This window comes from Triplophysa rosa, linkage group LG16 (genome assembly GCF_024868665.1).
Source record: "Triplophysa rosa linkage group LG16, Trosa_1v2, whole genome shotgun sequence".
NCBI classification, from domain to species: Eukaryota; Metazoa; Chordata; class Actinopteri; order Cypriniformes; family Nemacheilidae; genus Triplophysa; species Triplophysa rosa.
The window spans coordinates 8,189,814-8,203,098 of NC_079905.1; the positions used below are offsets into that span (position 1 = coordinate 8,189,814).

Genomic DNA, 13,285 nt, shown 5'->3' on the forward strand with positions numbered 1-13,285 from the left:
TGTCATAAAATTGGGGCGTCTTCTTTCTCAGTGCCTGACAGAAAGTGGCAACTAAGTGATGGATATGAGCTTTTTGACAGAGGCTTGCTTTGGTCATGCTCGGCACGACATCAGCATGACCAAAGCATCTCTTTAACATCAGGGAATCAGACATCCTTCATATTTCTCCATCACAGGCTGAATCTCCAGAGTTCCCATTTTAGTTTTTTACCATTGTGCTTTCTGATTTTTGTACTTTTTTCTTTTCTTATTTCTGAAATTTTGCTTTTTTCCCTATGCGCACCCGTTTTTTCTTTATCTCCATTAGTCTCTTATCAGCTTTTGCCTTTGACATCATAGTATGCAACAGTATTTTAAAAATAATAGAAAATAATAATAAAAAGAAAAAACGTATATTTTTAAAAATAAAAATTGCATAAAATTATATTTAATACAATTATATTATTTAATACAAACTTGTAAAAAAGTCTGAACAGATATATTTGTTTTTAGTTTAAAAATAAAAATTGTACAGTAATAATATTTCAAAATACAAATAATAAAATAATACAAATATATTTTTTATTTTTTTACATAAAATATCATTTTGTTGCAAAGACCAGACTGGGTGAAATTTTTATTAGTTAATCAAAAACTTGTAAACCAAAACCAAAACACATATTTGTTTGTATTTATTTTGTATTTTAAAAAAATATATTATATAAAATATCATACAAAAATATGACGTAGAGTAAAAATAAATTTAAATATCACAAAAATAATATTAAAAGTATAATAATTAAAAAGAAAAAAAAATGTAATTTTGTTGCAGTGACCAGACTGGTTGAAATTATATTTAAATCAGTTCAATTAGTAATCAAAACTTCTAAACAAAAATCGAAAAATATATTTGTAAGCTGTAATAGATCAACTGAAGAGCCCTAAGTATATGACCATGATATATAAGAAACAAGATGTCTTAGCAACATAAGTGATGTTGTGATACTACTTAGTATCGTGATGCTTTACCTGATTTTCATACCGGAAAACATAAGTATTGTGAACCTTAGTGTGCAGTGACGTGACTCAGGGATATTTGATATATAGTGCCTGTGAACCTTGTGGCATTGCTGCTCAGGGCCACTCATCACCTTTAGCTGTCACATGGGTGTTATTTTTGCTGTGTCTTCGCTTTAGGGAGCCTCGGTTCTGGCAGATGCATCTGCCTGTCGCTCGTGCCGTCACTGTAAACACGCTCCTCTGATTTATTTTGAGTGTGATATTGAATCAATTTAATGAAGATGACAAGATCGAACTGCAGCGGTAGTACGATCTCATAGCAGGAGAGTGTGGAGGAGTAGGAACTCGTGAGCGTGCACCTCCTCTACCCGAGCTTCCGGAGACCACCAGGGAGGTGCTGATCTGCTTAAGCTCTTTTCTAGTCTCCATCTCCTTAGGGCAGAAGAAATGCCCCTCTGCTCAGAGAAAACATGATTGGCAGATCGCGGAGGCTTGTGATGTGCTGGAGATGATTTCTCGGGTGTAATTAGGAGGCAGGGACCATAGAGCAGGAAGGAGAGATATACATCCCGACTCCCGAGGGGCAGAGCATGCACGGAGGTGGTCGGCTTGCTGCAGGGGTTACAGCGGCTTAGTTCAGCCTGCCTGGTAAAGAGAAAGGCCTCAGGACATGATGTTATTAGACGTTTTTGGAGACGCACTGACATGTATGGACCGTGTATAGTCTGTGTTGAGCTTAAAGGGATCTTTCACTGAAAAGTCAAATTTGATTCATGATTTACCAACCTTCAAGTCATTCCAAACTTGTATGATTTCTGCAGAAGGCAAAAGAAGATATTTTGAAGAATGTCGGTAACCAAACAACATTGGACCCCATTGACTTCCATCGTATGGGCACAAAACTACAGAGACATTTCTCAAAATACCTTCTTTTGTGGTCCACAGAAGAAAGAGGTGTATGTTTAGATTGACATGAGGGTAAGTAAATGATGACAGAATTTTTATTTTTGAGTGAGCTATCCCTTTAAGATGGAGATCCTGAAATGCCCATTTTTGGTTTAAATTAGCTAAATGTATGCATTATTTTAATAGGGTGTATAAAACCAGTAGCAACCTTGTTTGTTTTATTAACGTAGCAAATGTATACGCTGATGTCTAGGATCACCTAAAGATCATACAGATTTACAAGCCGACATTCACACAACCAAACAAAAAACTTACACTAGATGGCGCCATAACTCTTTAGCTAAGCTTTCTGTGGCAGTGTGCTTATTTAAAGCATGAATAGTGGCTTTGATCATAAATCTCATGTGTGTGTATCCCAAGTGTGATCTAGCTGAGGGAACATCATAGTATTGGTGGTCAAATGTAGATGAATTCTGTGACAGTATGGGTTATGGAATGGAATAATAGCATTTTGAAGCAAGAAAAAAACAGCTTGAGCTATGAAGGGTTTTTTAATGTTGTTACAACTATTTCTTGATAATGAAGTCTATTCAAGCTGACATCTGTAAATAAAGCATCAAAATCTCAAAAGAGGAACCCATTCATCCTTATGGCAATGTTTAAGAGGTGTGTCAGCGTGATCTATAGTGCATGAGCTTAATTTTTAAACCGCTCATACATACAGTACTGCATGCACATGTTTTTTTCTTTGCTGGTTTAAATTCAAAATATGTCATTTATGTGACTTTTTTTGAGGGTAGTGATGTTTTTTGTATGTAAGGAGGTATTTATTCGGCGTTGTGCCTTACAGGCGCTGTGATATTTGTTTGCAAGGCTTTAGAGAACAGGCTCTGATATTCTACTTGAGACTAAGCACTCCTACAGCACACAAAGAAGACCTGGAGCAGTTTATCCTTGATGTGTTCAAACCTGATCTGATTATCTAAATCAATTGAAGTGTTATTTTTAGTACCTTTTTAGTCATTTATATTAGGCTTCCAAAGGTAGTAAATAATGACAGAAATATTAAGAAAATATTATGCGGTTATATATAATTTCGGTTGAACTGTTTTGTTGCGTGGGCTGAGATTTCGAATGTGTGTGCTAGAGATGAGAAGATAGGAAGTAGATCTTATCACGTTTTCCTGGGCTCTGGTACCCAGTCACAGGGACCTGATGAGGTGTCACTGGCCAAATTTATCCAACAAGTCTGTGAGACAGAAGCCTCGTATCAGAAGGAAGAAATGAAGAAAAAGATCCAGAGGTTGAAACAATCCGGATGCCTAGCTGGAGGAAGACTGAGCCAGCGCTTCTCATTTGCACTCCAGGCACTGGGATGTGCCGCGGAAACCATTACCTGAGGTTTCAGTCTGTTAAAAAATGTCTTGACCCCAGATGAAATGAGTGATCCTGAGCTCATTTATCCAGGACACAGTAAGAAACTTGTGTGGGGAAAATGAGACAGTAGCGCCATTGTGGCCTTTTACAATGTCTTATCCATTTTTTTTTTGAATTCGCATGAATCAACGTTTTATTAATAGTGTTATTCACTTGTTGAATATCATTGAGAAAAGTAAAGGATGATTAGTAATAAAGATAGATAGATAGATAGATAGATAGATAGATAGATAGATAGATAGATAGATAGATAGACAGACAGACAGACAGACAGACAGACAGATTATACTGACTGCACGGTGAGCTGTCAGTTGACTCATGCTGGTTCTGGTAATCTTCTTCATTTCTTCTGTTGAGTCAGTATTTACATAATATAACATGTCCAAACTCACCCTACCAACTAACCCATTTACTGTGACATTCTGGTCCTTAATATCCACCAAGCTAATATTGCCATTGGGTTCAAATGTTTTTTTTTAAAACTTGGCAATAATCAAGGAATATTAAAATAGCATTTTTTACAACTGGAGATGAAAATTAATGTTCTCTTTCATGGGCATTTTTACATTGTATATATTTTTTCTGGTTGTGCTCAACTCTAAAATATTTAATTGACTAAAAATGACCCAGTTATGACTGGGAAATTCAAGCAGTGATAACTCTGAGTGCAAAAGTAATAGCACACCTGTCCACAATGAGCAGTACGATTTGAAATCATTCATGCCTGTGGCCTAAACTGTACCGCACAAAAAAGACAAGTTTAAAACGTGATAACCATGCATTAAATCCATGGCATTCATTTCATTTACACCAGTGTAACCAAAAAACCTTCCATCTTAACCTTTGATCTCTGGGTGACTGAGAGTGATCATGATTTAGTACCATTTAATCTCACCCCTCCCTTTGATCAGTTTTACTATTTTTACATCATATATATTTCACGTTGTTTTGAAATCGAGGTGCCGAGGTTAGTTGTGCAAATCTGCTGTTTCAAACCTCCCTGTTTTCTGTTTGTAGATCACAACATTCAAAGATTCCGCAGAAGAAGTCAAAAGTTAATGCAAGGTCTCGGATCGAAAAAATCTTCCATGCAGAAATCTGGCGGGTTTGGCCTTGTTTTTTTATTTTATAGAGTGGTGTTTTTTCCCCTCTGAAAACCAATTTAATTACAGGATGCCATCAGCTAGACTCTCATTATCGTGTTTTTTGTGTTGTTGTTTCAAATGTTTTTGTTTGGTTTGGGTTGGTGCTTTTTGTCTTATTTTCTTTCTTGCTTCTTTTCTGTTTTTTTATTCTCATGCAACTCATTTGTCCTTGTGAAATCTGGCTTGTGGTTAAAGACTGAGCTGTGCACTGGAATGTACATCTTTCCCTGTGCTTTTGAAGTTGCTTGTGTATCCATTTTACAAGAGACATTGTTTTGGTCCCCTATAACTCTCTTAGCACGCATTTCCTCTCAGAGCCAAACTAGAGATGTGTTCCCCCCAAAGGATCAAGCGTTTGATTAGTTAAATTTTTTGGACATACTGTTGCCTTAAAGAATTTCATCCCACGGCTAGTTTTTGTATCATGCAGATGTTTTCTCATGAGAGTAGACTGCTTCTTATTTACAGTAATACTTTACAAGTGTCCCTGAGACTTTTAATAAAATGAAGACTTGTGCTCGTCCTAGATTTGTTTCCGCTTCAGATGTCCCGGCTATCTCCCTTTGCAATTAAAATGAACGGAATACTCTTCGGATGTGAGATGGGATCATTTTTTGGACACTGCATATTTGTACACATATTGCCATCTGAAAAACAAAATCTGTTTGAGTTGAAATTTCAAGCCTCTTCTTTTTTTTTTGTCCCCACTTTGCACCTGCCTCCTGTTACTCCACTCCATTATTTCTGTATTGGCTATTCCTCCCTCATCACATCCCTCTTCTCTTACACACACACACACACACACACACACACACACACACACACACACACACACACACACACACACACACATATCACACTCCTCTGTCAGGTGCACAGTGGGCTGAGTACCGCAGCTGCTGTTGGTTACCTTTGTTGATAAAGCAAATCAAAGTGGTCTTCAGAAGCCCCTTTTTCTGCTCCTTTGCCCCTTTTCTCTTTTTTACCTCTCTTTTTTCCCCGTCACGTCAGTATAGTCTGTCTTACTCAGGTCAAATTCTCTGTGTATCTGAGACTTAATATCCTCTGTCTGGCTTTAAGAGACTTTGGGTTTATCAGAGCCTGACTTAAGCCTGCTGATATCCCACACCAATGCCTGTGAGCCTTTACGACAGGCTTTTTGTGAGAGTTTAGTGTTTTAAGATGGTTGGGCTCAACCAATATATCGCTGTGTCATCTTTGTTTGTGTTTTGTATGTCCTGTTGTTTTATATTTGTTGCGTATTCATTTAGTTTTGTTACACTACAGTGTACTTAAATAATTGAATTGTGAATTTTAAAGGAATATTCCAGACACTTTTTGTTAACAATTATGTATACAGTGACTAAAATATTCAAATATTCTGATTAAGAGTTTGTTTTGCATTTTTATATGGTTTTTTATGTTTTATGTTCTAGAAAATTATATTTGATGTTGATTTTTACACAGTCATTTTCCTTTACAAAAAAATACATATTGTCCAAAATATCAGCACTTTATATAAAAATAAATTATGTTCACTGCTAAACGCATTGTTAAAATGCTTCCCTGGTTTCCAGAAATGGACATCTTTTTAGACTGCTGTTGAAGCAGCAAAGATGTGATTTCATTTGTGAGAAATGTTCTCGTTTTCTTTTTCTTGTTTACAGTCACTGTGACCTATTCTTCAAATGAAGAGATCCATATAACAAAATAATAATCCGCAAGCAAAACGCTCTTCAGACCTACAGACCCGCTCTTGAACACTGATCCTTTGTTTTATCTGCTTTCTCTTGTAGTTCATTATCAGATGGAGATGATGAGAAGTCTGCGCCATGTCAACATCGATCACCTTCACGTGGGCTGGTATCAGTCAACCTTATACGGCTCTTTCGTCAGTCGGGCTCTTGTGGACTCTCAGTTCAGCTACCAACACGCCATCGAGGAGTCTGTTGTGCTTATCTACGGTAGGTTTTTCTCGACTAGCCTGTCAGAGCAACATTGGCTTGACCAATGGCATTAGCTTGTGTTTTGGAAAACAGTCATTCTAAGATACTACATTCAATACTAGAATAGAAAATTTACAATTTTGCTTTGCTACCTGGTCTTCTAGCCAAACTAATATTATTTACCAGCTATAACATTTACAGATTTTGGCATTCAGAAAGTCTTGAAGTTTCAGGCTTTTCCTTTTTCTGAAGGAATGGTCAGTCTTTGATGCTCAAGTCTATAAGATCTTAATATTTGATACAACTTATTTTTTTCAGGTACATTTATCCTATTTGAATGATGTTATTGTTCTTTGACTGAGAATTGTTTTTTTATTTCTTCATCTTAATGACTCGTTGAGTAAGCCATTGGTTGCAATTCGCAACCTCACCACCAGATGCCACTACATTTTATACACCGTACCTTTAAAAACAAGCACAATGGTAATCTCATTGTAAAGAGTTATCATTTGATCAGTTGGTTACGATATCTTGGAAAATATCAATTATTCAGATTATATATTAACATTTTACGTAAGGAGGTAAAGTAATTTATAATTTTATGTTTTGATCAGAGAAGGCGATATAGAGGCAAAAGTCATGGATTGCAGCCTGAAACAAAATTTTCTTTTGTTTCATGTCTGATTTTGCACGATTATTTTCTTTATCAACTTCAAATCATACTCTTAAACATTTAATGAGAAAAAAATGATGTGCAATGTTCACATCAAAATCTCATTGACTTTTCTTCATTGTCCATCAAGCATTGCCTCACTTTTTGCCTCATCCACCTCTCAGTCTCAGTACTACATGCTTGTGTGCACATCAGCGTGTTTCAGTACCCCCAACACACACTTCTTTCCTACTGCACTGCCTCTCCTTCTCTACACCGTTCTCTCTCTTTTTGGCCGTGGACAGCATCTCCCCCTTGTGTAAACAGGAGACTGGTGTGTGTATCGGCCCGGCAGCAGCCTTGTCTAGACAGAGTTTCCTCCCCTCTGTTTATTTAGCTTGCTATCAGCGAGCTGATGTGTACCTTCAGCAGTAGATTCAGGACCCGGACACCCCCTAATCCACCAGCACAAACGCCACCATCCCAGATGTCTGATGGATGCACACAGTGGATGAGCTGACAGAGAAGTGGCATTAGCAGCAAATCTGTCCTCAAAGATTCACGCCACACATCCAACACCACGTAACCGAAACAACCCTGCTATAAACACTCTTGATTACATCACAGATTGAACAGATACAATTTCAGATGTTCTTTGTATTCTCCTTTAAGGGATAGTACATCCATAGATTACAATTCTGTTTTCATTTACTCACCTTTATTTCCAAACTAGAGTGACTTTCCTCTGCGTAACACAAAAGAAGATATTTTGAAGAATGTTGGCAACCATATAACATTGGTCTCCATTGATTGGACACAAGACCACTGAGACATTTCTCAAAATATCTTTTTTGTGTTCCAGAGAAAAAGAAAGTCATATAGGTTTTGAATAACATGAGGGTGAATAAATGATGATAAAATTTATATTGGAAATTCAGATTATATTCATCATTTACTCACCCTCTTGTCATTTCAAACATGTATGGCTTTCTTTCTTGTGCAGAACACAAAAGAAGATATTTTGAAGAATGTTGATAACCGAACAGCGGTGGCAGCCATTGACTTCTATTTTATGATCACAAAACCAATGCAAGTGAATGGCTGCGATCGCTGTTCGGTCAACAACATTTTTCAAAATATCTTCTTTTGTGCTCTGCAGAAGAAAGAAACTCATACAGGTTTGACATGAGACATTTGACATTTTTGGGTGAACTGTCACTTTAAATGTTTTCCATTAGAAACATCTTTAATACATAGAATGGTACAAGGAAAGATATTGAATCTTGTTCAGATAATATATATTTTTAATAAAGTTTATTTACCCTATTGGCATATAGTTTATTTCTTGGTTTCGTATGAATAAGGCTAACATTTCCCGTTTTTTTCTCCCGAAATAATAAAGCAATCTGTTTATAGAGTAATGTAATGGAAATCTAAGTTTTAAGCAAGTCTTGCTTCTCCAGTAACTTTATCTTGGTTAAGAATGTTGAGTATTTTTACTGGAAAACAAGACCAAAAACTTCTCTGGCCAGATGTGTGTCCCTATCAGAGTGTTTGTTCAGTCTCCTCCTTGTGGTGGAAGGCAGGCCCTCCTCACCAAAAATATATCAAGACACCTACCAGCTGCCAGAAGCCCCACCCTGCACCAAGTGCTCTTTCCACACGAACAATGAGAGCATTCAGACATTCAGTGGGCCGATGAGTGCACGAACCATAGACGGAGCTGCATATGTTCTGCTGGCTTACAGGTATAAGGAGGGTGGAAAAAACGCTTTGTGCAAATGGAAATACATACAGTGGTTCAAAGGACTAAAATCACCGAAAAATATTCTATTTGAATCGCTTTCTACTTTCCAAGTAGTGTGTTAGGATGCTACACAAAAGTGATGCATGAATACATTCCAACGCTTAATACTTAGTAGATAACTCTCTGTATGCTCTTGTAAGTTAGTCCCACTCTTGTGAACAGAGACATAAAGGCTAACTCAATCTTACCTGTGACTGAGAAAGTTAAAAAATCTCTTTGTCTTGAACGACCCCATTGGCATAATAAAAAGACAGAGAATCTTTATTACTTTCCACAATGTCTAAATGCATTTATTATAATATGAATGAACAAGGAAATATTATGAAATTTGTGAATCCACTCTTTGGATAAACGGTCAAGTTTTGTACGTCTTCAGCAGAACACTAATGAAGTCTTTTTGACATGAAATGTCAGCTTTCAGACAGTGATGTTAATCCGCTTTGACTGGCTGACAAATACGTTCCCTCAGCGTATTAGCATCTGCTGCTTTTCAAATGTCATAATCTCCATTTTACCCTTCGTACATTTCTTTCAGCAGGTCTTTAAACTGCTCTGCTGTTGTTGTCTTGTCTACCTAAAGATATTTGTCATTCCTGAAGGAGATATCTAGGGTAGTTTTAGGAGGTTTAGCTGGTTTGATCGCATCAACGGCAACTGTTAACCAACAGCATATTTTACTGGCGTGTGGACAGATATGTGTGTTTTGTACAGTTTGTACCTGATGTCCGTTTTGTGTATCGTAACAAATATGTGTTTTTGGTTCTCTTGTAGATCCTGTTAAGACATCGCAGGGTTCTCTGTGTCTGAAGGCCTACAGGCTGACCCCCAAGCTGATGGAGATTTGTAAAGAGAAGGACTTCTCAGCAGAAGGGTAAGCCTTCAGCGTAGTTGCATGCAGACTCGCCTTACTTAAACCTTGACTTTTTGCATGAGATATTCACAGAACACTCATGAACACCTGATCTGGTAAAAAAGCAGGTTTCTCAATTTTCTGTGACCAAAAAAAACAGCACCGACTAAATGCAAGAATGCATACAGTGTGTATTGTAAAGCTATTGCAATGACATGCAAATGTTTTAGGATATAGAAATCACAATATATCCGGTTTTCACTGCACGGTTATTGTCGCCAAAGAATTCGCAGTAACGGTATTCACACTGTATCTGTTAGAAGAAATGCTATCAGTCACATCACATTTGTTTTTAATTTTGTGTTTTTGGTTGATGAATCGCACTCAAAATACAAGTGTATAGGGAGGTAGAGAGAGAGAAAGTTCGTAACCATCAGTATCGATTATTGTGGTTTTTTATATCACAATTATCGTCAGTACGGTATATTGTGACACCCCTAATAAAAAAAACGATGCTACAATATATCGACAATAACTGTGATATTAAAAATCACAATCACAATTGTCGATTTAGTTAATATTACACGTCGTAAAATCGTAATATCGTACATGAAATTTAGCACCCAATTCAGATTTTGTCGTAAGAGTCACAATGTTCTGAGTGTGATTCACTGGCCAAACTGATTTGTTTTGTAACGTTATTTATTCATAAAAACATCAATAGATATTGTGATAACATTGTTATTGAACGCTATATTGGCCACGCTATCTGAATAGTGAAATTTTGATATTGTGACATCTTGTCTTCTGCAAAAATTGAATTTTTAAAATGATCTGTATCTTGACATTTTTCTCAGCAAAGACAACTTAAACAGCCGATTAATCGTCATATCCTGTAAATAATTCAGTTAGAAATCCATTGACATCACTAAACCGATCGAAGCAGCTTGTTGCCTTTGAAATCAGTTGACTGCTCAGCCTTGAGTGCTTGTCTAATGCGCCAATTAGTGACGGAGAAGAGTTGAAATCATCCGATCTCTTCATTAGAGTGATCTGCTCATGAAACTCACAAGGCAAGAGACTATTTGGGTAAATGTCATCATCCAGTTACCATCCTAATTAGGTGATAAAGCCAGATACTTTCAGCAGTAGGTTGCTTCTACAACATGACCTTTGTTGATGGGTGGAAAATGTCTCTTTTGTGTGTGCACAGGCTGAAGAAGGCCAGCTTGGGGTACGAGAACATGTTTGAAGAGGTGCCCATTGTCACCAAGAACTCTCATCTCATAAACGTTTTGCTGTGGGAGCTGGAGGACAAGTCCACTGTTGCAGAAAAGCACGAGCTCCTCAACTTGTCCAGCAGGTCTGACCACACACACATTCACGACACTTTCGAGTATTGAGAACGAGGGCATGTGTAAATTTGTTCTAGCGGTGAGATATCCCCCAATGATGCTTGCTCGAATTAGCAGAAAGTCACAATTTCCAATGCGAACTAATGGAGAGGACGTCTGCGCTTTCAAATTAGACTTTCTAATAAGAAATATTTCTGACACTCAAACAGCGAAAGATGTGACATTGTACCTCTTGAACTTGAAGTGAGCTTTCAAAATGACAGTTCACAAGCGACTTTACTCGAGTCTGACAGCAGCTCTTGCCTTAATCTCACAGAATCCTCATGTTGGTATTAAAAACATCATTTAGAAAACCAGTAAAGTAAGGTTTGTGGGCTTCTAAGGACATTTCACACATGCCTGGCGACAGCTTTTGAGTTATGCCAAAAGGTCCCTGCTGTTTTTTTTTGTCCATGTACAGTTTTGGAAAAGATAAATGACACGGTTATTCAGGAAACACTTTTTACAGTCACACGGCCACATTGACGTCATAGGTGTGTGTACCGTTTCATTACAGTACGGCTTGTTTTGTTCTCATCTTCTCTCTAAAAAGCTCTTTCCTGTGGAAAGCAAAATAAAACGTGGAAGTATAAATGTTAATAACATGGAAGCTTTGAAGAGGCTCCGTTATAAACGATCAGTTTCTGCCGGTCAATTTTCTCCTTCAGATGAGACAGTACATCAGATGCTATCAATATTTCACACTTTTCTTTTTTTGTGATTATTTCATTTTTTATTGAAGAACATAATCCACATACATAAAACTAACACACACACACACCAGGGTTTGCAAACTGCAAAAAATATATATATATTTCACACTTTTCTTAATTTAAGTTCGCTCGACATGTATAGCTCGCACGAATGTGCGGGAAGCTGTGGTGATGGAGGGGAGGTTTGAGTTTCAAATGATCATTTTAATATATTGATTATTTTCTGTGCAGCTATAGATGAAATGATGCTTCTTGGGACAGAAATATCAATTTTTGCTGCTTTTCGAATTGTCAAAGGTCCAAGAGGGTTTGAAGGCCTCCTCACGGCTTACTAGAAAGGGAATTTTTTAATTTGTCTCACTTAATTCGGCCTGCCAGATTCAGTTTTTCCCAGATGAAAGGGGGAAACCTACGTCGCACTTAGGACTTGAAAGAATGTGTTCATAATTACCTCCCTCTCTGAAAGTTGACGGACACACACATATGCACAAATACACACAGAGATGCTTATTCAACATTGAAATCAATTTTTGTATCACTGATAGTTAAGAAATAAATGAATATGGTAATAAGTAATGTTAAATAATAACTGTACCAAACAAAGTATATATTAGTAATACTAGTAAAATATTCGTCAACCCTGACGAACAAGGTTTTTTTTCGAAATCTGTAGTTTGCAGTATGGTTTTTATTATTCTTTTTCTTCAATGTCTCATCTGCCACTTGTTTCTGTCTCTCTGGACACGATTTGCTCTCTCTTAAAGGGATAGTTCACCCAAAAATGACAATTTTGCCATCATTTACTCACGCTCTTGTTATTTCAAACCTGTATGACTTTCTTTCTTCAGCAGAACCACAGTGAACAACGGCGGTACCCGTTCACTTCTATTGTACGGCCATAAAATCAATGCAAGTAAATGGGTACCGCCATTGTTCGGTTACCAACATTCTTTAAAATATCTTTTGTGTTCTGCGGAATAAAGAAAGTCATACAGGTTTGAAATGACAAGAGGGTGAGTAAATGATTGAATTTTCATCTTTGGGTGAACCATCCCTTTAAAAGCATTCACAGACAAGGCGGATTTATCTGTGGCTTTTCTGTTTCGTTTCTTTTTTCCCAAGTTTTTTCATTTCTTATTTTTTGGTCTTTTCTTCCTCCTTTGCTCTCTCCACATCTGTTTAAGTTATCTTTGTGCAGTCTGCTGTTGCCCTAGAAACCAAAGCAAACACTGAACTACTGCACCTCACCAACACAATACATCCCTCTCTCTCTCTCTCTCACTTCCCAGAGGGTTCGCTCCAAACCAGCTCCCCTCATCTAGGGGCAAAATATAGTCACATTTTTTAGCTAAATGAAAAAAGAATTATGAGTTTTACAGTATGTTGGCGTGGCGAGGTGATTTGGGTGGCTGTATGGGAATCTGTAAGCCTGTGGT

General features: G+C 37.3%; 1 protein-coding gene across 1 annotated transcript in view; it reads left to right on the forward strand.

The window, feature by feature from the left end:
• eif3hb (eukaryotic translation initiation factor 3, subunit H, b) overlaps positions 1-13,285 on the forward strand; it is a 49,691-nt gene that overhangs the window by 26,261 nt on the left and 10,145 nt on the right. Inside the window, exons 3-5 of the mRNA XM_057355275.1 lie at positions 6,284-6,451; positions 9,664-9,763; positions 10,956-11,105. Of these exons, the coding sequence (XP_057211258.1) occupies positions 6,284-6,451; positions 9,664-9,763; positions 10,956-11,105 (418 nt within the window). The remainder of the gene's footprint in view (positions 1-6,283; positions 6,452-9,663; positions 9,764-10,955; positions 11,106-13,285) is intronic.